The following is a 23756-nucleotide window of genomic DNA, read 5'->3' on the forward strand; positions in this document are numbered from 1 at the left end:
GTTGGTTGTTGTTGGGGAGAGGAAGCCCAGTGGCTGGGCAGGGGACGTTTATGAAGCAAGATAGAACATGGCTGATACTTTATTTTCCAATCAAATAAAACATCTGACCTTAATGACATTTTCTGTTCTAAAAAGAAGAATATGTTTTTAGACTTCACCCTTTGCCAAAGTTTCAAAAGATTGCATTGTTTAGAAGAAGGTTAAAATTGAATTATTACACACGCACTTCACAGAAGGCGTTTTTTTAAAACAGCCCAATAGGATCTTTCTAGCTTGTGCTTGGCTCCGCCTACCTTCTTTCCTAGGTTCCTCACTCTCAGCTTCACTAGCTTCCCCTTAGAAACTAAGCTTGTGAGCTATGTTGGTTTAGGTACAAACATCTTCAATATAACTGTAATTCCAATAAAGGCAGATTGAACCCTAAATGCGGATTGACTAAAAGCTGGGAGAGTATGATGGTATGACAAACATTCACTTTACTGTTATTATTCAATTGGTACATTTGTGGCCAATATACCAACGGCTATGGGCTGTATTAATTATGCTTAATTCAACTCAACTGCATTTAATGTCAACATACTGACTGACAACACGTTTAAACAGTCCAATAAAATAAAGTGCAAAACAACTTCTTGCCCTAAATAAAAAGAAAAGACAAACACACAAAACACAAACACACACCATGTATTCGTAAACGCTGCCGTAATTGTTAAAAGTGTCAAATCTCCTACAAGACAATCCCAGAAGACTTTGAGTCCTTGTCCTGACGTATCTCCCTCTCCCTCTCCTTTTCCGCCTTTTCTCCCTTCACCTCCTTGTCTCCCACTCTGTCTCTCCTCAGGATTCTCAGGGACCACAGCGTGGGGTGGCGTGGGTGGTCATGTTGACTAGTCGTGTCACAGCAGGGGCCACTTTTGTCTCCAGTGAGGAAGTACAGAAGAGCATTCAGCCAGGCGTTACAAGCAGCCAGGGGCCTAGTGACTTTGTAACAGATGGAGATCGTCTTCATGGCATTGCAACCCCCCATCTGACCTCTCCGGAGGAGCAGGAACAGTGTCCTGGTCACGTGGAAGGGGAGGAAGCAGAGGGCGAACAGAAGAGTGATCGTGACAATGGTTTTGATGGACTTGCGGCGCCTGCGGATGAAATAGGAGTGCTGTGAGCTAGATATGGAGATGGAGGTCCTCTCCCTACGCCCCTCTGATCCTCCATCACCACCCTTCTTGTCTGCCCCCATCTGGAAACTGGACGGTGAGTAGAGGGTCCGGAAGATGGTTCTGACTACCTGCGAGTAGCACCAGGCTATGATGGTAAATGGGACGAAGAAGCCGAGCAAATGCAGGACGAGTCCGTAGGGGACGTAGTCCGCAAACTCTTTATCGGTAGCATCGTCCCAACAGTTCACAAACCCATTGGGGCCACCATCAACACGCTCTGTGCCTCCCTCATCCTCAGACCCATTTCCCCACTGTCCTTCTCTCCCTCCTCCACCACCCTCTCTCACCACATATCCCGTCTGGGCAAACCTGAAGATGGGACAAGTAAGCAAGAACACCACCACCCACACCATGACGCAGGTCCCCCTCACAGCCCTCTTGCTCTCCATGGTGATGGTCCTCATGGGGTGGCAGATGCCCAGGTAGCGATGGATGGAGATGCAGGTGAGGAAAAAGATGGAGCAGTAGAGGTTGAAGTAGAACAGGAAACGAACCAGACGACACATGAAGTCCCCGAACACCCAGCGGTCCTTCAGCACGTAGCTGGCCACGAGAAAGGGCAGGGACAGGCCGTACATCAGGTCTGTGGTGGCCAGGTTTACCATGTAGATCAGAGAGGTGGTCCAGCGCCGGGGGGCATTGCCGTGGCGACAGCCACTGTTATGACGGCAGGAGCGTACCAGGACAACAGAGTTGAGAGTCAGGCTGAAGAAGAAATTGAGGGAGTAGCAGAGTGGGAGGAAGATGTACTTGTAGGACTCGTCGATACTGCAAGGAGATGGAAGGAAAGGGGGTGACTGGGTTAAGGGGGTGAGGGCCCCTGTTGCAGAGGAGTTCACTGTGGTGTTGGATGCTTGGCTTATCCTCATGGTTAACTGTGCTTGTTTTCCTTTCTTCGGAAGCGTCTCATGTTCCTTTTTCATTACGCCTTGCTTGGGTCAAATTGATTTCCTTTTCTAGTGTTCTAGTCATTTGCTCTCTTGTTGTCATTTGCTGTCTTCTTCTAATCCATACTTTTCAGGTTTGCAGGCGTTTTAGGAGAAAAAATGTTCTGTGTAAGTGGGAGAAAACAAGTCCTTAAGTGTGGAAATACTCTGGGAATGTATTTAGCTGATTTTGGATAATTCTCGGTCTATTAGCTTTTCAATAATTAACACAGCCTTCCGCAAACTCTTCATTCATGTTACATCTGTTCCACCTTGACCACAACTACACTTAAGCCCATTTTTTAGATTAACAATGATCTACTGTCCAATTATATAGTGATTTAATTTTTGTTCATATATTTTCTATAGTGTCATAAATTAATGTTTTGGACATGTTGGATATTGGACATACAACAGGGGGTTCTTGTGTGCTGTACAAAATATAGTGTGCAGTTACTGTGTTTTATTTTCTCTGAGAAAACATGTGATTGTTAAATTAGTTAGAAAATGTAGTTCATTGTTATTAAATTTTACTTTGGAAGAATTAATTACACATCATTATCATTGTTATCATGGCAATGGTTTAATTAGAAGATAGTGGGTTGATATGTAGGTTATTCAAGCCTTCACATTCCATCTGTTTCTAATAAAAAAGTAACATTTAAAGGATGACATTACCTCTTGGTGCAGGGGGTCTGTTTCATAGGACGGCGCAGCAGTGTGTCCTGGTCCTAATCCACAAAGGGTCCTCCTTCGATGACCTTCGCTGGCTTTGTAAATAATTGATATCCATTCATTCAGACAGATATCAAGAACGGAAACCCAATACAAGCTGCAGGCTCTACAACTGCAATGTTATTGCAACAATTGAACTATCAACAATTTAAGTTATTGTTATTGAACATATGAATAATTAGATCAAATCAACAATGTTTAGAAAGGGTGGCTTTATACACCTTTACTATTCTTTATTAAAGCATTAAGAAAAATATGCATTTCTTTTCCTTGTCATGTTAGTCTTGGTGGGGCTCTTGATATCTTTCACATTCTGTGCTTTTAACACTATTTTGCATTATAATGTTACAAACAAAGAAATATTCACCAAAGTGTGTACTATACTTTGTGTGAGGGTTAATTAAAGTATAAATATAATATCTTACCTGGTTTTCTAGTGGAATAGATTGTCCTTGTCACTTGACCAGCCTGTTTCATCCCCTTCTGCCTTTGATCCGCTAGCTAATGAGCTCCCCAGTAACACACAGTAAAAGTAAATTCCTGTCACCTTTAACACGCTCATATCTCGATTATTGTATTCCTTTGCTCCTCTCTCCTCTGGCACAGGTCAGTCATCCCTGACTCTGTTGCTCAACTGTCTCTCCTTCTTTTGTTTTTCTTTATCCTTGTCTCTCCCTCCCTCCCTCTATTCATGTCCTCTGAATCATTAGTGCTGAGCTAGTCAACTGAAGCTAGCCACTGTTACGCACACAACGACACTATAGATTACAACACATACTTGGGAGATAGTGTAGTGTAGTTAGCAGCGGCATAGATAGACATAGTGAAAGCATGCAACGTTTATTTACCTTACAAAGTTTATTGAATACAAAAGGATTAAGAAAAAAGTCAATAACAAAACACACTTCAGATTAAAAAGTGAAATACTCTGTACTTTAGAGCACTCTTCCCTTTCTTATGGCTATGAATCTCCTATCACAGTTCATTCTTTGCATCATTCTACAACACACATGATTATGTGAAAGTGCGACATAGTACTGGCTGGTTAAGGCACAAGAAGTGACCATGTGACCTGAACAAGAAAGACTCTGGGCCTGTATCTTCAGGTAAATATCTTGTGCCTACACATAATTAATGGAATAGCAGCATTGTGGTTTCCTATGCAGGTGGTAGTTTAGAGTAATGTTCCTCATAAGAATCACCTCATATACATGGTACTATACGTGGACATCAGCAACTACATTTTATAATGCCTTTTATAATGCATTATAGTAATAATAAACATGATAATTATGTTAAATTAGTAACAAAGGAGCTTCTCAACCAATTTTAAAGGATAGTTCATTTTAGCCTGAGTGTAACTCCTTAGCTTGTTTCACACTTTCCCTTATATTAGTAACTCACGGATATTGCAATGTTTACACAATAAAACTTGTGGAAAAGCTGTAATCCCTCTTCCGTAGGTAAATGATATAACTCATTGAAGGCTTGATCAAACGATGCCTGTGAAGGTTCCACGTTTGATAAGATAAACCTTCAGATATCCAAGATTTTTCAAACATCACAAAAAACACTCCTGATATGATTTTTTTTAAGTGCATGCGTTGGTTGAAAGGATCTCATACAGTACTCTCCCAGTTAATGATGTTGATGAAAATGATGTTCAAGCATAATGCAAGATGAAGATATCCTCCATATCCTATCTGCGTGATCTAGATTCCATCATACCAGTCCAAGTTGTTGCTTATCAGTTTTCATCCTTCATGAAATGTTTTCCTGTATGAAAAATCGTATGTTGAGTAAGCTACTAGGGCAACACAGTCTGAAAGAGGCATATCCTGGAAAGGATAACAAAATCCTCTATTGTTCACAATGACTTCTAGAAGTTCCTGGCAGTGGAGGTCACATCCTGTGCTCCTATGGGTTAAGGTTATGTCAGATCCTGTACGTCTAGGAGCATAGCGTCTTGTTTGGTCCTCAGCTGGTCCCTTACCAACAGATGACCCACCAACTCTGAGCTCAGGTCTAAAAGAAAAGAATTTAGCATAATTTTGTTATGTGCAAAACACAAAAACAAGGCCTGAACACACATACATTTAAAAAGCAAATGCACACACCTAGCCACTATTACAAACGCGGTTTAAGGCCTGATTGAAGATTGGCTGAAACCACATTCCAGCCATGTATATATCAATTATCTGGGTAAATATATGCTGGTAACTAAAGCTTATCATATCGCTGCGGATTAGTGATTCATGGTCAGCATTCCACAAATATAGGAATCCAGGCCCTTAGCTGTGCTACAGTATACATAAAGGGGTAAAACAATAAAACACGGAAAATGTGTCTAGGTAAATAAATCCCTTCATAAATCCCTTCAATCATTCAATTGTGAATCCCTTCACTCTGAGAAAGGAGTCAAGCTAATGTGGGTAGAACTGTAGGCTACAGTATGTGTGCTAACTTTAGCTGATTCAGTGCCCGTGCTGTAGGACGGAGGCAACATGTTCTCTGAGTGTTGTCCTTCAAAATCATCACATTATTCTGCATTGGATGTTCATGTGCTTATTACGCATGCAGTTAGCACACAGGCTGCTATTTCCTCATCAGGGCAAAGGTCGGAAAAGTAAAAATTGTGAATCTGCACGTTTCACATAAAATATATATGCTACGTATCACAATCGATTGACTGTTCCCCACTTTTGTATTTTTACTGTGACGTTTGTTTTTTATCGAGTTTTTAATTACTTCACAAAATTCTATATATCGCGTAATGAGGAGCGAGCCACATAACTCGGTGACGTAACTCTTATGCTAGCTCTACCTGGGACTCCCTAAGTGAGAGATTCAAGCTTTGATAAACAGTCCAACTATGTCTAAAAGGGATCTATGAACATAGACACATTTTTCATAGTTTATTTTACATAGTAATTCCCCTTGGTGATGCATTTCAGTCACTGCAAACCACAGACCTAAACTCTACTTCTTATGTTATTTAGGTGTGTTTTCTAGAAATGTGAGTAGTCTAAAAGACAAATCCATGATTTTTTATCATCACAAAATTGTAGCTCTTAATTTGTCATGAATTAAAGAATGACATTTCTAGATTGACCATGTTATGACTATATTAAAACAATTACATTTGTTTGGGTTGTAAAAATGCAAGCAGAGGAAGAAGGCAATACTTTGTCGGTCCCTGTCACAAAAGGTTGTCAAAAATATAATCTTGCTAATATAAACTGTTTACCAAAGATATTTGAACTGTAAAACATGCTTTTGTATGATACCACCAGTTTATATTAACAATTATTCACACACTGTTTGTCCTATTGCATAGTTATCAAGCAACAACATGTTTATTTTCTGATAATGACCACAGTAACTACATAATGACCACCACTGACCATGTATGTCGTGATTTAGGGAGGTTCTGAGGGAGTTGAGTCGCTGTATTGTGCAGACTTCCAAGTCACAGCGTTCCAGATGTTTCCTTTTAGTGATCACGCTGCTGCAGGTGAGATGCTGAGAGAAAAACACCCACATAGACAAACAGGAAATATAACACATACCAATCTTGACCTCTCTGTCTTCAACTGATATTTATATCTCTCTGCAGCCCACACTCAATCTATGTTCGCCATCTTTCTCACCTCTTTCTCATTCTGTTCTGCAAGCAACTTGTTTCTGAGCGCACTCAGTGCAGCTCTAACCTCCAGCTTCAGTCCAGAGGGACGGTAACCACGGCCACCTGCCTCTATAGAACCCTACAAGGAAACAACACGGGATGTGTTTGGATACATTGATACTCTACGGCTAAATCTACAGTGCTACAAAATATGCAGTTTCTTTGTCCGAGTTTTACATCCGTCTAAAACAGGAGGGACTTGTTCACCTTTTTGCCAGCCCCCCTCTCGTCCTCATCATCATCGCTCTCACTGTTGTTGATGTAACATAACTGTAAATTCTTGTGGTTGTTGATTCTGTAAGATAAGAAAATAAAATGATTATAACAACAGGAACACCAGCAAGAGGGAACAGAAATTAAAAGGTTTCAGTTAACACAAAATTTAGTTCAGAAGATATTTTGTTACCTAGATGAGACGACTGTGACTCTACATCTTCCGTAGTCCTCCTGCTCCTCCCATTCTTCCCTCCTCCACAGCCCACCCTGCCTCTCCTCTGCCCAGCCTCCTGACACACTCCCCTGTTCTGACCCACTTGTACTCTGAAAGAGAGGAACAGATAAGAGGGATCAGGGATCAAGGGATGACATGGCTGGAGGTGGAGACGTGTGGTAGGAGGGAGGAGGTGGAGACGTGTGGTAGGAGGTGGAGACGTGTGGTAGGAGGTGGAGACGTGTGGTAGGAGGTGGAGACGTGTGGTAGGAGGGAGGATGTGGAGACATGTGGTAGGAGGGAGGAGGTGGAGACGTGTGGTAGGAGGTGGAGACGTGTGGTAGGAGGGAGGAGGTGGAGACGTGTGGTAGGAGGTGGAGACGTGTGGTAGGAGGGAGGAGGTGGAGACGTGTGGTAGGAGGTGGAGACGTGTGGTAGGTGGGAGGATGTGCAGACGTGGGGTAGGAGGGAGGAGGTGGAGACGTGTGGTAGGAGGGAGGATGTGCAGACGTGTGGTAGGAGGGAGGAGGTGGATACGTGGGGTAGGAGGGAGGATGTGGAGACGTATTGTAGGAGGTGGAGACGTGTGGTAGGAGGGAGGAGGTGCAGACGTGGGGTAGGAGGGAGGAGGTGGAGACGTGTGGTAGGAGGGAGGAGGTGGAGACGTGGGGTAGGAGGGAGGAGGTGGAGACGTGGGGTAGGAGGGAGGAGGTGGAGACGTGGGGGTTGGTTGTGGATCTAATTAAGGTGCTCATCATCATTTTTAAATACGTGTCTAGCTTTAATGCCAGGGTGTCACAGGGTGTTATTTGTATAATCTTAACAGATGTTAGAATTGTGAAAGCTGTAGCTTCCAGCCAAATAACATAAGATGACAGTCACATATGGCAAAGAATTAAGTAGGGTAAAGTTGCTATTAAGTTCTGATCTAAGGTCAGTACTGTGTTTATATTAGTTGTAAAAGTCCTGATGTTGTGCAAGTAAGCTGTCAAAACCTATGCCATGGGAAACAACTTCCTCACATCATCCCCCCTGACCTTTGCTCTCTCCCTCTTCTCCTCCTCCTGTTTCTCCAGCTCTGCAATCCTTAGACTTAGGTCCTCCCAGTGCATGATGGGTAGGTCCTGGTCGTCCTCGTGGAAATGACTGCGTCCAGCCCCTTCTTCGGACAGCTCTGTGTCATCCTTCTCCGCTGTCTCTTTCTCCCCGTCCATCCCTCACCCAGTTCTGGGTTGATGGCAGAGAATGGGACGCCATGGAAGAGGATTTGATTAATTCACATTTGGTGTAAGTGAATTGTGGTGGGTAATAAAAAGTAATAGTCTAGCAAATAGCAACTGCCAACCTATTTGCACAATCTTATAAAACTGTCAATAGTTTAGAATCAACAACTGGATCAACCAGTATAGCTACTCCGGAGGAAACAGACTAAACTCATAATAGTAAATTGTTTCTTTTCTATCAGCTGAACTATACAAGTATGCATACAAGCCCATAGCCTATTACCAAAACGTCTTAATTTTACAAAGTTGAAGTAGTTATCGAACTTGCTGTCGGACCGTATAACGATTTCGTTTGCTTGCTATGAATATGATTGATCAAACACACGACACATGTTATACTAGTATACAGTATGTTAATAAACGTTGGAGATTTCTTGTTTACAATATTTTTAGAGGGGCGGGTGGCAAGCGGATACTTCTGACTTACCTATGTTATTCCCGACGGTGCACTTTTCCCCACATCGCGGACAGTATTTGTATTTTATAAATATTTAACTTACTTTTTCATTGTTCTCGCGGTGTAGAGTAGTAAAAAATGATCGATTAACGTCTGATTAAATTCTTCCTTTACTTTAAGGAAACACCCTGCATGCCTTTCTCCGATATTCCTTCCTCCACCACCCTCCCCTGAGCCGTTCCCACAGCTTTTTAACCTCTACATTCTACTGACGTGAAAAGATGTGACAGTTTTTCCTTCATCCAATGTTCCACCACTTGGGCCCTCGACTGGTGCCTATCCAGTTTAAAAAGTGAAGCTTCGGATTCCTGTAACGATAAATTATTGATTTCTAGATAAGATTAAAAAGAATACATGTGGTCCAAGTTTGGTACTGCATTTCCAACGAGAAATATAAATGGGGGTTATAACAAAGGGTTAAGAAAGTAGGCACTTTTAGGTGTCCAATTTCAAAATTTGGAGAGATGACGAATCAATCTAGACGGGAAAACCCGCTTGGAGACAGAAAATCACGAGGATTGCTATCAATGACAGACAGTTAAGCAGATTACTGCTTCAATTCACATCATTTTTATTCTAAAAGTGAAATTACATATAGCTTAAAATATTAATTGGCAATGATTAAATGGTAGGTGTCCATGGCATATTTGTGTATTGCAACATTAAAAAAATTGAATTAAAAAGGTTCTTGGTATAAATATTTCAAAAAGAAGGTTAATCAATAAATAATTACACAAAAGGAATCTGTTGTCCATACAAGTGAACCAAGGTGTTATTAACATTATAATAAGGTTTGTAGATGAGTAAAACACTCACGTTTGATCACATATTATGTCCAAATAACTTTTCAGAAGGCCTGCAATACATCATACTGTCCACCACTTCTCAGTTATTTCCTCCTATCTCAACCATTGCAACCCTCTTCTTATTCACCAGCCTGCCGATCCTGTTGCTCCCACTGGGTGTCACTAACGAGTCGATAGTTCACGTGCCGGTAAATCTGTGGATGAGCCTGTTTCTGCCTCCACACTTCCTCGTACAGGCTCTGTGTGACTGGGGTCAGCGGGGGGAACTTCCCCATCTGAGCCAAGGTCCGGGCGTAACTCCACTGGTCCTTGTCCATCTTCAGCATGTTTCGCGGCTTCACTCCCCACTCCACCTTTCTCTCCATCTCTTTCACCGCCTCCTCTTCCATCTCAGCTTGCGACGGCAGGGTGACAGAGCCCTCCAGCACTGCCAGGGAAAACTGGGTCTGAGATTAAAAGGGGCAGATAGTGTGTTAGAGAGAGAAAGAGGAAAAATACGTATTGAGGAAATGAACAAGGGATGGTAGAAGAGGGATATGCGGTGAACTGGCAATTTGTTCCACATAAACAAATAACACCTTTTTTAAGGAGTCTTCCTCACCTGGCAGTGGAACTGTTGAAAAGGGCAGATCATTTTGCAGATGCCAATGATGAAGAGTGATGGGAACGCTGGAGGCATCAGGAACTTGTAAAGCGGGGTTACCAGGTGATCATGGATCTCCAGGCCCAGCTGGGCAGGCTTCAAGAAAGGGTAGCTGAATTTATAGCCAGTACAGAGCATCAAGACCTGGGCCTGGGTAATGGCCCCATCCTGGAACCGCAGAGACCCATCCTCCTGGACCTCCACCACGGGGGTGGCCTGGTGGATCCCGTAGGGCAGAGGGAAGGGCAGGGTGGGCTTACCATGGCTCAGAGTCACCTGGGCATTGGATCGACCTAATTCTAGTGAAATGTCTAATCCTGAGGCCCCTGCACCCAGCACCACCACGGACTGACCTGAGAAAGGCTCTGGGTGACGGTATGAGTGACTGTGGATCACTTTGCCTACAGAAAATGAAAAGGGGGTGGGATAAAATACACATTCAGAGAGAGGGAATTAAAGAGAAGTTTTACATCAAATCTACTCTCACGTTTTCACGGCCAATCCACTCTTAAAATATCCTTATTGAGCACAGAGTTGCGTCAGTCGAACACTAAATAACAAAGACGCTCTCTTACAAATAGTAATTCCAATAAACCAACACATGCTTCCTTCAATCATACATCCTCTCTTTCTATTACCAAATATAGTGTAGACAGTTCACATTAGCAAACACTGCTAGCCATTTTTGACTAACTTTCCCAATGTTAGGTATTGATAATGTTGACAAATGAAGTGTTTTCTACAAAATATTTACCTGCTTTAGCAATTTCATCGTATTTCCATGACTATTGCAATCAATTCAGACGAAACATGTTTTATTTCAGACCCTATTTTACCCTGTCAGTAGAATAAACTTGATTAAACAGGTAAAAACATTACTTTGAGAAAGATGGCGTGAGATGAAAGCCATGAGATTTATCTGATGCTTTAACCTGACCCAGACTTTTTCTGAGCATGAAATAAAGTATGATGAAGACACACTACAGAAGAATAGAGATGAATGACTGGTGTCCACCTTTAAATCGCTCTATCCCAGGAATAGAGGGAATGTAGGGGTCAGAGTAGTGCCTTCAGGAGAAGGAGACAAGGGTTAATGGTCAAGTTATTTTGATTTAAAAGGCATGTGTCACCACAAACAACTCCCATACTGTAACGTTGCATAAAGGGGCAGAATACAGGTGCAGGGAGAATTAAGTATAAGTAATTTAATAACAAGTAAAACACAACAGAACTTGAGAACAGAAACTGAAACCACGACATAAAGACAAAACAACGTTACATTGAACGGCAAAAGACCGACAAGACAAAGAAGGAACACAGGTGAGGTCAAAAACAACTTTGAACAGGTGAGTGGGCAGTGGGTCTCACGAGTACGACAGGAAAAGATAAAGGAAAGACTTTAATCTATCCATATGTCAAGGTATTTGTTTACAGGGTACTTATTTTTCAATATGAGCACCATTGAGAGTTATTAAAATCACATTTACATGCACCGTTTTAGATTTAAAAAAAGGAACATACATTTGTATTTTCAGAATTCCACACCAACTTCAAAACATAAAGAGATCTCTGCAGGGCATCGAATGCAAACCGTAGCCCCAATTGAGCCTGGTCAACCCTGAGAGCAATAGCATATAACACAATGTCATCTGCATGGAGACATCTGCATGGAGACATCTGCATGGAGACATCTGCATGGAGACATGCGAGTACACACTGAGGTCTGTCAAATACATAATTTTCAAACCAGCTACAAGCAGTCTGATCTAAGCCATCGATGACACTTTCTGAATGAGCAACAAGTTATCAACGGTGTCAAAGACTTTTGAAATGTGCTGCAAAGTGATTCCTTTTATCTAGAATATCATATCATTTAAAACCAAGAAAGCCACAGAGATAATGCTATGACCAGGTCTGAATCCTGACTGGTGGATATTTAAAATCCTTATTTTGTTAAAAAACATTCTTAGCTGCTCATTAACCAGCATCTCTCAGATTTTAGATTTTTGGCAAGAGAGGTTAGAAATCGGCTGATAATTATTATGATCTGCGGGGTCACTCATTACCTTTAAAAAAGGGGAGTATAGACCCTGTCTTCCAGACTTTTTGTATGATACGTAAGATAATTGTCAAGTTAAAAACATTTTAGTGATTCTGCAATAAAGAGGGCAGCAAGCTGCAAAAAAAAAAAAAAAAAAAAAAAAAAAAAAAAAGGTTAAAGAATCTCCACCTGTGGACTTCCTAACACCAATCCCATTTAGGGCACCAGCACATTATCTACAGAAAATGTCTGAAGGATTCAGAGGTTACTGACGGAGAGTTATCACTATGCACTGCGGTAGTGGGCAGAGGGACCGACAGGTGACTGCTGTACATGGTCAATCAAAATGTTTTCTATCAGATACATACCCTGCTGAGATAACATGTTGGATAAATGCATTAATAATCTAATGTTGTTTTTTTGATTGATACAGTACATCTGTTTCTTAGTTGCCTGAAAAGTTACTGATCAGATACCAAGTCAATCTGTCTAATATTTGCGCAGGCCTGATTTCTCTAAGGAGTTCAGAGAGCTCTTTTGAGAACCATGGATTTGAGCGATGTCGCACTTTATGGTATTTCAAAGCGGTGGGTCTATTGACTAAATAGATAAAAACTGATGAGAAGTGCTCCAGAGCCAAATCCGGGTTTGAGAATTCCTTTACAGAGAACAGCTCAGAGTAAAATACATCCTGCAAATAATCAATCTGTAATTTAAATAAAATGTTATCTTCTTAATTATTGTTGTGCAATTGTTGTGTAGGACTTCTAATTCAAACTATTGGACACTGAACACTAATAAAATTAGCAAAACACTAGTTGATATATATTTGTGGGGGTTGTTTGTCAAAATTAGATTAATTATTAAGGATTTAGCAGGATGGATTTTTAACATTAATCATAATAAGCATTAAAATCATCTTTGTGAAATAAATTGAAGAGTTTATGTATTTACTTTTATCAGAGGGTGGCATTGGCCTGTCAAGATTCAGATTGCCAATAATAACCATCTCAGAGGACATAAAAGGGACCATGTATTTGGACACAGTACCAACTGTACCACCACTCACAGCAAAATATACATCAATAATTAACAGCTCAAAAAGATAAGGTACAGAAACATTTAGTGCTTCGGACACTATAAGGTTCGATTTAGCATAGATGTCTACTCCACCTTTCTTCATCCTATAACATCGAAAAACATAATATCCTTCTATGGCAATGACCACATCTATGGCAATGACCACATCTATGGCAATGACCACATCTATGGCAATGACCACATCTATGGCAATGTCCACATCTATGGCAATGTCCACATCTATGGCAATGACCACATCTATGGCAATGACCACATCTTTGGCAATGACCAATCAATTTAACCAGGTTTCTGAGAGTCCCTGAATCTCCCCATTTGTGTCCTGAATCCAAATATCTATCAAATCCATTTTAGGCATCATACTTCGTACATTTAAGTGCATCAGTCCAAGCCCTGTATGTACATTATATTCTGATGGATTATCCACATTAACACAACTCAAAGTGGGGCTCACAGAAGTAGGGCTGGAGTCAGTCGTAGCCTTAATTGGTACCGTTATAAGATTTCCCGTTATAAGATTACCTCTTATGTTGTAAAACACTTAATCAGAGTGCATGATGGAAACTATCTTAAGAAGGCATGGACTGACTCTTAATTTTTGTATTGCTGCAGCAATATCAATAAATTAGGAGGTTAGCTTGGTCTTGGTGGCATATTCATTGTGCCTCTGTAACCTTCTCACACATTACTGTAATTATAATATTGAAAATAATATTATTTTTTATAAAGAATCATCAGATCTACACGTACATGTAGAAGCGTTCAGAAACATTCACAAATTCTACTAACAATGAAAATGACTCCAAAATGAAAATGACTCCAACACTCAGTTCCCTCTATACAACCCAACTCACAAGCAAAATAAATAATAAATGCTCAATGAAGTAATTGTGCAGGGAATATGAGACCAAAATGTATTTTACTAAGTTAATTTGTCCAAACAGTAATGAAGGGACTAGATATAATAAGTGTTAGATACACATCTCTTACCCACTGCAGATGAAAACAGAATCAAAAGTTTGAGTTTCCTGTGATCCTGACTTGTCTTGCGATGTCACCTCCCAGGTCGTCATTACTCCCTTCTCTGTCTCCTCAGTGATAGGCCTTACCTCCTCCACCACGGTGCTGAACTAACAATGAGGAGGCAAGCTTCAGGTTTACATGAGAAAAAAAGCATAATATGACTTTAAAATACAATTGGCCTGAGTGGAGGGATAAAAACCGTACCCTGATGTGGGGTGTGATGAGGTGGCACTGGCAGTATCTCTCTAGGTACCTCTGTACTTCCTCGTGTGGGAGGAAGGAGGGCAGCTGGGAGTCAAAGGGGAAGTCAGGGAACATCATCACCTCCTTGGGAAGGTTGGTTCTGCGGTGAGAAAGTGAGAGTAAAGCGTGAGGCACCTGGGTCATGTTGTCAGGGAAAGAAAGAAAATGAGAGGTGAGGTTAGGGTGCTCCTGTACCGGAGGTTTCTGTACATGCTGCTATGAATGGGCAGTCCGTTGTCATAGCTACCAGTGCGTTCCTCATAGAACCAGGTGCCTCCCACGTGTTCTGTGAGCTCGTAGACCACAGGTGGGGCAAAGGTGTCTGGGCGGGCCAGAATGTGACGTGCGGCACACAGACCAGCAGCACCGGCCCCCACCACCGCCACTCTCAGCTGCTGCATCATGGTAATCCTGGCCCGAGAGAACATGACAGAGAGACCAATCACAAAACCGGGAATACAAAAACATCTGAGACCTGGAGAGTGTTAAGTACATTACAGTCACATGAGAACTGAACAATAAACGCTTAAAGTATTTTGAAAAAACTGTGGGCAGTAGGGGTGCAGCACGCATGGCATAGTCTGACAAGTTTGTGGAAGTTCTTCTGGTGCCTGTTAATGATGGGCACGTTCTATTTATTCTCACCGCTCCATGATCAAAACAGTTTCCTGCGGCCAAGTGTTATAAACTGTCACCCATATTGGCCTAAAGTTTAACACTGATGCCAAACAGACATTCAGACATTAGTTTAGAAATTAGAATGCACATTGGTCGGTTGGATTGTGGAATCTAGGGGATAGGGGATGTTTCAGAATAAAGTAAAACTAGAATGACACATTGCCTACAGTAACTGTGAAGCCATCAACTATAACATTATATCAATAGAAACGAAAATAATTTGCATGCAATTTAAACAGAATACTAGAATGAAAAGTCCATGTTCTTACTGTCACAATCTTTTCAGTGGTACACCCCGCAGTCCTTTTTCGCAGCGAACTTTGATACTGAAACAAAAATTACATCGTAACGACACAGCCGGTGCAGACGTAACGACTTCCGTTAAAATTACGTAACCCCAGAAGTGTGTACGTTGGTAAATTTGAAAGAATCATGTCATGCCGAACTGTGCATTTGCAGAAAATGAAATTAACTATATAAAGTTGTTTTGATACAAATAATAACGTGTGAGTTTTTTTCGACTTTCATTTGGTTGTAATGACCGTTTCAGTTAAGAAAACAACTGCAAATTATTTGGTCTTCCCGTGGACAGAACATTTATTTTTGTTCTACAAATGAAGCGCTGTTAACCTAAATATTCTGTTGTGACAACACTATTTTACTAAAGCTCTGACTCATTTTTCTTTTAAAATTATTTATAATCATACGAAATATCATTTCGCATGGAGTTCCCACCACATTGTCTATTTCTGGAACTGAAATGTTTTCATTCATTCACTGAAATGTATCTATATTAAAAACCATGTACAGTATCTCACAATAGTAAGTACACCCCTCATATTTTGGTAAATATTTGACTATATCTTTTCATGTGACAACACCGAAGAAATGACACTTTGCTACAGTAGTGAGTGTACAGCTTGTACAACAGTGTAAATTTGCTGTCCCCTCAAAATAACAACACACAGCCATTAATGTCTAAATCGCTGGCAACAAAAGTGAGTACACCCCTAAGTGAAAATGTCTAAATTGGGCCTGATTGTGCTTCACAGGTTGCCACTGGAGTCCTATTCCACTCCTCCATGACGACATCACAGAACTGGTGGATGTCAACTCTATGTGAAACATTAATGCATATTAACATAGTATTATATTAGAACTGATTGTGGGGTTGGACACCGTTGCCTAACAGACTAATATACCATTGTTGTATTGACGGGCCAACACAAAGAAAAGATATTAAAGTTATTTATTACACATTGTTTTCTTAAACACACATTAGAAACATAAGCAACAAAAACATAATACATAATTAGTTAGAATTTTTAAATGAAGCAAATAGGGTTAACCAATTAGTCTAAAGTAGCGACAATGTCATAAACTTAAAACCTTACAAACCCCCATATAAAACACATTTCTAGGAGAGTGAACTGGAATCCAAAGCCCAGAAATTATTCTTAGTTTTTTACCACAAATGGTTATTGGTGATTCACATAAAGGGAAATATGAAGGCATCCAGTGGAGAAAACACCATGGTAACATGGGTAAAAACATTGAGGGGTTCCACTGTATTAATGTAGTCTGCTGGATCTGCCTTCCAACATCATTGGCTGATCGAGTCATGCCCAATTGGGTCAACAGGAGGATTCAGCCATTCACAAAAAAATAAAGATGTCTAACAACAACCTCCACAAAATATTCTATAATGTCAAACTGAAAGGAAAAACTCTAAAATAGTTGTCATATCAATGAAAAACAAAACACTATTATCCTTTGATTATATGATTCACCCAAGTCAAACAGATCTAAACCAACTCAAACATGTCTACTCAGAAACATTTGCCATATTTTTGGTAAGCAACTCCACTGTTGTCTTGTGTTGTTGGTTATTGTCCTGGTTATATTCCTTCCATTGACTGGTGTGAAGCGGTCAGCAGAAAGTTTTCCTCAACAATGTATAACATGTTGTCTGTATCATGTATCAGTTTTGTAGGAATATCAAGCAAATTGCATTTAACCTTGACATTATGAAATATCGTGTAGATCCATCGCAACCAAATAAATCCATTAAAAATAAACACACTTGTGAAAACAAATGTGAAATATTCCACTGTATATGGACTCCTCGCTACATGCACACACGCTCACACATACGTCGAGGGTATATTCCATATCAAGCTCAGTTACTGCAGAATTTTCCTGCTTTTTCATGTGGAACATTTGGTTCACCTTCCCGAATGACTGGAAGTGGATTGGAAGTGACCCCGACCCTCACACAAACACGCCCTTTCATTTGGCAGCAGTGTTGCCATGAGGTGGCTGTTGCTGCTGTGTCTGCTGCTGCTCGGCCAGGGCCTGCTGTAGGCGGGTGCGTTTGCGGGAGTAATGCTGCCAGTGTAGTAGCTGCTGCTCGTCAATGAACTTGGCACATTGTGCGTTCACCAGCTCCTTTCTGAAGTGTTCGTACTGAAGCAGCTCTAGCATGTGTAGGCAGTGGGGATATCTGCGTGACAGGAGGGTTGTACAGATACTGTTATACAACATACTGAAAGGAGACAATAGGTTAAGTGAAAAACGACAACCGCATATACAAAAGTCAACCTGATAAAGCAGTCAGAGTCTTACTTGAGGAATTTGGCATACTCCGGCTCTTTCCAGTACAGTAAATACTTCAGATAGTTCACAAAGGGTTTCTCTCGTAGGTACCCCCTTTGAGCCAAAACTGGAACACAGAGGAACATTGGCAAGTCATCGTCACAGGTTATACTGACAGATACCTGACCAGATGGTAAAATAGGTGAAACACACTTACAGTTCAGATAATTGGGATTGGCCAAGCACTGTATGAACTCCAACTCTGATTGAAACCGGTTCCTCGCCTGCTCCTCTGTGAAGTCAGACAATCAGAAACTGGTTAAAATACAATACAGCTGAACTGACTTTGTAGATGACAGCTTGAAATTCCACTACACAAGACAGTTGGGGTGCTTTCAGCAGGCCAAAACAATCTCAACATTTATTGGAAAATGTGCTCTTCTGACTTATCTTCTAGTGGACAGGAAAGGGTGACATGTCGCCTGGCGTCCCAACTCAATGGGACATTCTAATCTCACACCGAACAGACCGTTAGATTCCTCTGAGGATCAGGCATACGGCCTACATTGTCAGAGTGACCCCACCCAGTTAGACGGCAAGGTATGAAATGTGCGCCAAGATGGATAAACAGACAACATATTAAAGCCACAGTCCTTGGATGAATTACACTGTAATTACACTCCCCTTAACATTTTTGAAAGATACAAACACCTGTAGAGTTAGGGATTTGTTCAAGGCAAACAAAACCAATGCTGCTCTTTATCTCATGTCAGATGTTTAATAACTGTAATTATGGTATCATTTACATTCATGTTGTCTGTCTACGACAGCTTATGTTCTCACAGTTCAAAAGTTTATCTTGGGTTCATCAAGTCTTCAAAACTAAAATTAGACATTACTTTCATGCTAACAAACTTTTCTGACATTCTCCTTTGAAACGTACACAGATCAGCCATAACATTATGACCACTGACAGGATGAAGTGAATAACATGAAATCTCATTATCAAGGCACCTGTCAGTGGGTGGGATATATTAGGCAGCAAGTGAACATTCTGTCCTCAACGTTGATGTGTTAGAAACAGGAAAAATGGGCAGGCATAAGGATCTGAGCAACTTTGACAAGGGCCAAATTGTGATGTCTAGACGACTGGGTCAGAGCATCTCCATAAATGCAGCCCTTATGGGGTGTTCTCAGTCTGCAGTGGTCAGTACCAATCAAAAGTGGTCCAAGGAAGGAAAAGTGGTGAACCGGCGACAGGGTCATGGGCGGCCAAGGCCCACTGATGCACGTGGGGAGCAACGGCTGGCCAGTGTGGTCTGATCCAACAGACGAACTACTGTAGCTCAAATTGCTGAAAAAGTTAATGCTGATACTGATAGGTATGAGAACACAGTGCATTGCAGTTTGTGGTGTATGGGGCTGCGTAAATGCAGACTAATCAGGGTGCCCATGCTGACCCATGTCCACTGCCAAAAGTGCCTGCAATGGGCACGTGAGCATCAGAACTGGACCACAGAGCAATGGAAGAAGGTGGCCTGGTCTGATGAATCACATTTCCTTTCACATCACGTGGATGGCCGGGTGCGTGTGCATCGCTTGCCTGAAGAAAATATGGCACCAGTATGCACTATGGGAAGAAGGCAAGCCAGCAGAGGCAGTGTGATGTTTTGGGCAACGTTCTACTGGGAAACCTTGGGTCCTGCCATTCATGTGGACTTTGACACGTACCCCCTACCAGAGTATTGTTGCAGACCATGTGCACCCTTTCATGGCAACGGTATTCCCTGATGGCATTATAATCTTTTCAGCAGGATAATGCACCCTGCCAAAAAGCACAAATGTTTCAGGAATAGTTTGAGGAACACAACGAGTACAAGGTGTTGACTTGGCCTCCAAATTCCTCAGATCTCAATCCAATCGAGCATCTGTGGGATGTGCTGGACAAAGAAGTCAGATCCATGGAGACCCCTCCTCACAACTTATAGGACTTAAGGGATCTGCTGCTAACATATTGGTGCCAGATACCACATCACACCTTCAGAGGTCTAGTGGAGTCCATGCTTTGACAAAATTAGGCAGGTGGTCATAATGTTATGGCTGATAGGTGTATACAGTTAGGTCCGGAAATATTTGGACACCGACACACATTTCATAATTTTGTCTCTTTATGCCACTACAATGGATTTGAAATGAAACAACCAAGATGTAATTGAAGTGCAGACTTTCAGTTTTAATACAAAGGGTTAAACAAAAATATTGTATGAAACGTTTAGGAATTGCAACCATTTTCCTACATAGTCCCCTTATTTCAGGGGCTCAACTGTAATTGGACAAATTAACACAATCAAAAATGAAACGTTTATTTTTAATACCGGGTCAAGACTATTTTGCAGGCAATGACTGCTTGCAGTCTGGAACGCATGGACATGACCAAATACTGGGTTTCCTCCTTTGTGATGCTTTGCCAGGCCTGGAGCTGTCATCAGTTGTTCTTTGTTCGTGGGTCTTTCTGCCTTAAGTTCTCTTCAGCAAGTGAAATGCATGCTCAATCAGGGTGAGATTAGGTGATTGACACGGCCATTGCAGAATATTCTACTTCTTTGCCTTAAAAAACTCCTGGGTTGCTTTCGCAGTATGTTTTGGGTCATTGTCCATCTGTAAAGTTGTCCAATCAACTTTGCTGAATTTGGTTGAATCTGAGCAGATAATAGATCCCCATACACTTCAGAAGTCATCCAGCTGCTTCTGTCTTTTGTCACATCATCAATAAACATTGGTGACCCAGTCCCATTGAAAGCTATGCATGCCCATGCTATCAAACTGCCTCCACCGTGTTTTACAGATGATGTGGTATGCTTCGGATCATGAGCCGTTCCAAGCTCTTCTGCATACTTTTTTCTTCCTATCATTCTGACACAGATTGATCATTTGTTCAAACAATGCTGTTCCATAACTGGGCTAGCTTTTTTAGATGTTTTTTGGCTAAGTCTAATCTGGGCTTTCTATTCTTGAGGCTTATAAATAGTTTGCACCTTGTGGTCAACCCTCTGTATTTGCTCTTGTGAAGTCTTCTCTTTATGGTAGACTTGGATAATGATATGCAAGAGTGTATGAAGTGTTCTTCACTTGGCTGGATGTTGTAAAGGTGTTTTCCTTTACCATGGAAAGGTTCCTACGATCATCCACCACTGTTGTCTTCTGTGGACGTCCAGACGTTGCAGAACTCACCAGTGCGTTCTTTTTTTTCTCAGAATGTTCCAAACTGTTGATTTGGCCACTCCTAATGTTCCTGCTATCTCCCTGATGAATTTCTTTTTTGCAGCCTAAGGATGGCCTGTTTCTCTTGCATTGAGAGCTCCTTTGACCGCATGTTGTGGGTTCACAGCAACAGCTTCCAAATGCGAATACCACACCTGGAATCAACTCCAGACCTTTTACCTGCTTAACTGATAATGAAATAACAAAAGAATAGCCCACACCTGTCCATGAAACAGCTTTTGAGTCAACTGTCCAAGTACTTTTGGTCCCTTAAAAAAGAGAGGGCTACAAATTAAAGAGCTGTAATTCATAAACCTTTCCTCCAATTTGGATGTGAATACCCTCAAATTATAGCTGAGAGACTGCACTGTAAGCAGTCAGTTAAATTATGAATAATATACATTATTTAACCATAAATTGAATATATTTAGGTAAACAGCCAAAATAAACAACATGTCAGCGTCCAACAACTTCCAGACCTAAATGTAAATATAAAACAAGGTTGCAACAACTTAAACACTGATGTGTTGAGACCTCCTTAACCTTGTAGTTTTGGTGAGTTGGTAACCCCCAAATTCCAACTTCTGGAATTCTCCTGGCACACATTATGCCGAATGATAACTATAGAACTATAAAATTTTTAACAAATAAATATGGGTGTTATTTTTATTAGCAAGTCATTAAGTAGTTTGTTGCAAGTTATCTTGCTATGCTGGCTGGCAACATTCCTACCTTAACTATGGTAAACAGTCTCATCAACCTCATAGCTACAGAATCTTACCTCACAATGCAATTCTTTCTGATTCAGTTATATTATTTCCTGTACATTTTGTAGCATTTTTCAGACAAACTTCTTGCAATAAAGTGCAAATGTTCCAACTGTGTAAAGGTCACTCTCTGTAAGCATTAAGTGAGGCCAAGATAAATTATTAAGCAAAGACAATAGACTCTTTGAGGTAACATTAGATTTACACTATTTGTTTATCAACCCACAATGAAACAGAACTCAAGTGAAGGATCAATATTCATTAATATACAAATTGTCAGGGACTGTGTGAGTTTGATACATTATTGTTTTATCAGTATCATTATACAGACATTGGAACCAGTTGCAGACTTGGGAATCTTCCGTTTTCTCACAAAAATCTTTATACCCCTGTTAATCACTAATAATTTAAACCTACGGATGTGGAAAAACTAGACTAAACCAATGGTATATCCCAGATGTCTGCCACTCAAAGTCATCCAGTGGGACGCTGGCACATCCTTACTTTAATAATATTTCAGGTTTTGGCCAGCTCATTTATTTTACTAAGGCAATGGATCGTAGCATCATTTACTACAGATGTCATAAAGGATTTCATTCATTAATGAAAATGTAAATTAATTGGGCTTCAAAAACTGTTCATGAACAACGAGCAACGTTTAAGGGTCGTTCAGTACAAACTAAAACGCAACATGAAAACTAGAGAGTATCATTACTTGGATTTCATTTAAAAATGTTAACGTGTTTGTTGATGAACGATGACAATCTATTGGACTAAGTCAAAAGGGTTAGGGCTAGAATGCATCACTCGAGTAAACTATAAAGCAAAGATAACACCTGATGTGCTTTCGCAACAGCCCGAAAGCATTTCGCAACGGAAATCCAACACATAACCCGAATGCACCCCCCGGAAGACCTAATAGCTAGCTAGCTAGACCGGCTAAAGCAAGATGGAATACGTTTACTAAAATTATTTTGGGGATTCACAATACAAATATTTCACTGGGTATTTTGTATCCCAAGTAGTATTAAAACTAACTTCACCTTAACTACTTTGTCGAGACTGTACTTAATGTTAAAGGGCAGACAGGGCTACGTGTAACTAGTTAATATTTATTGGCTTACAAACCTGATTCCATAGCGCCCGCCATCATCAGAGTTGATCCAGGACTGTACGATAGTAGTAGGTTGTCCTATACGACAACAAGCGGTTGCCTTACAACTGAAATTATTAAGGGTTTAAACCATAGACTGTTAAACCAATATAAGCTACCCGTTTGCTCATTTCATTGCTATAGTCTAATCAGACCCACTTCTTCGATGGTTGGTGAACTACATGTAAGGCGTATTGCCGCCACCTACTGGGTAGGGTAAAATGTGAAAAACAAACAGGCAAAACAGGGACCGCTTGACATGACTGGGAGGAAACAGCAAACAATCTTAAAAATGATCGTAAATACACAGCATTTCACTCACAAACCTATACCATGATCCATATACACAGCATTAAACTCAAATCTTTACCATGATATGTTCAAGTGCTGTCTATAGGTTTTCAGAACAGTTAACTTTCCCCAGATTTTGTTGTTATTGACATAATTTGTACAACCCGTTTCCAAAAATAGTTAGAACACTGCATAAAACGCAAATAAAAACAGAATGCAATGATGTACAAATCATTTAATAGCTATATTTTATTGAAAATAGTACAAACACAATATATTAAATGTTAAAACTGAGAAATTATATTGTTTCTTGAAAAATACAGGTGCATCTCAAAAAAGTAGAATATCTTGAAAAAGTTCATTTAAAAAAAAAAATCCAATCAAAAAGTGACACTTTCTTATATTCTAGATAAATTACACATAA

The 23756-nt window shown here is 40.7% G+C and overlaps 4 protein-coding genes and 1 long non-coding RNA gene across 8 annotated transcripts; all 5 read right to left on the reverse strand.

Annotated features, from left to right (window-relative positions):
• Positions 1-89: 89 nt before the first annotated feature.
• Positions 90-2118, reverse strand: LOC117592739 (P2Y purinoceptor 3). The gene has a single exon (XM_034293284.1). It carries the CDS (start codon positions 2084-2086, stop codon positions 728-730), a length of 1359 nt encoding a protein of 452 aa, XP_034149175.1. The 5' UTR covers positions 2087-2118; the 3' UTR covers positions 90-727.
• A 1-nt stretch (position 2119) lies between these two features.
• Positions 2120-3483, reverse strand: LOC105023954. The gene is made up of 3 exons (XR_004575966.1): positions 3304-3483; positions 2822-2913; positions 2120-2268 (listed from the first exon to the last, which is right to left on the reverse strand). It is a non-coding gene; the product is annotated as an uncharacterized LOC105023954 (long non-coding RNA).
• Positions 3484-3722: 239 nt separating this feature from the next.
• im:7136398 (schwannomin-interacting protein 1) lies at positions 3723-9120 on the reverse strand. Of its 3 annotated transcripts, none has more exons than XM_010893496.4 (7): positions 8777-9120; positions 8031-8220; positions 6970-7103; positions 6771-6858; positions 6529-6642; positions 6283-6400; positions 3723-4903 (listed from the first exon to the last, which is right to left on the reverse strand). In XM_010893496.4, exons 2-7 carry the CDS (start codon positions 8205-8207, stop codon positions 4809-4811), a joined length of 726 nt encoding a protein of 241 aa, XP_010891798.1. In that variant the 5' UTR covers positions 8208-8220; positions 8777-9120; the 3' UTR covers positions 3723-4808. The 3 variants fall into 3 exon arrangements, with proteins under 3 accessions (XP_010891798.1, XP_010891797.1, XP_034148976.1); XM_010893495.4 differs by having other exon boundaries at positions 8704-9120; XM_034293085.1 differs by lacking the exon at positions 8777-9120 and having other exon boundaries at positions 8031-8685.
• Positions 9121-9288: 168 nt separating this feature from the next.
• On the reverse strand, positions 9289-15652 carry LOC105023944 (flavin-containing monooxygenase FMO GS-OX4). Of its 2 annotated transcripts, XM_010893497.3 has the most exons (7): positions 15535-15652; positions 14783-14998; positions 14549-14687; positions 14312-14451; positions 11198-11250; positions 10141-10583; positions 9289-9985 (listed from the first exon to the last, which is right to left on the reverse strand). In XM_010893497.3, the coding sequence occupies exons 2-7, from the start codon at positions 14989-14991 to the stop codon at positions 9659-9661; spliced, it is 1311 nt and encodes a 436-aa protein (XP_010891799.2). In that variant the 5' UTR covers positions 14992-14998; positions 15535-15652; the 3' UTR covers positions 9289-9658. The 2 variants fall into 2 exon arrangements, with proteins under 2 accessions (XP_010891799.2, XP_019903461.2); XM_020047902.3 differs by lacking the exon at positions 15535-15652 and having other exon boundaries at positions 14549-14722; positions 14835-14950.
• An 847-nt stretch (positions 15653-16499) lies between these two features.
• On the reverse strand, positions 16500-23188 carry med31 (mediator complex subunit 31). The gene is given in 4 exon segments (NM_001304131.1): positions 16500-17768; positions 17891-17987; positions 18078-18152; positions 23017-23188. Coding segments are annotated over 4 exon segments (411 nt in total). The 5' UTR covers positions 23042-23188; the 3' UTR covers positions 16500-17554.
• Between the last annotated feature and the right edge of the window lie 568 nt (positions 23189-23756).

Source organism: Esox lucius, chromosome 7, assembly GCF_011004845.1.
Source record: "Esox lucius isolate fEsoLuc1 chromosome 7, fEsoLuc1.pri, whole genome shotgun sequence".
Classification (NCBI taxonomy): Eukaryota; Metazoa; Chordata; class Actinopteri; order Esociformes; family Esocidae; genus Esox; species Esox lucius.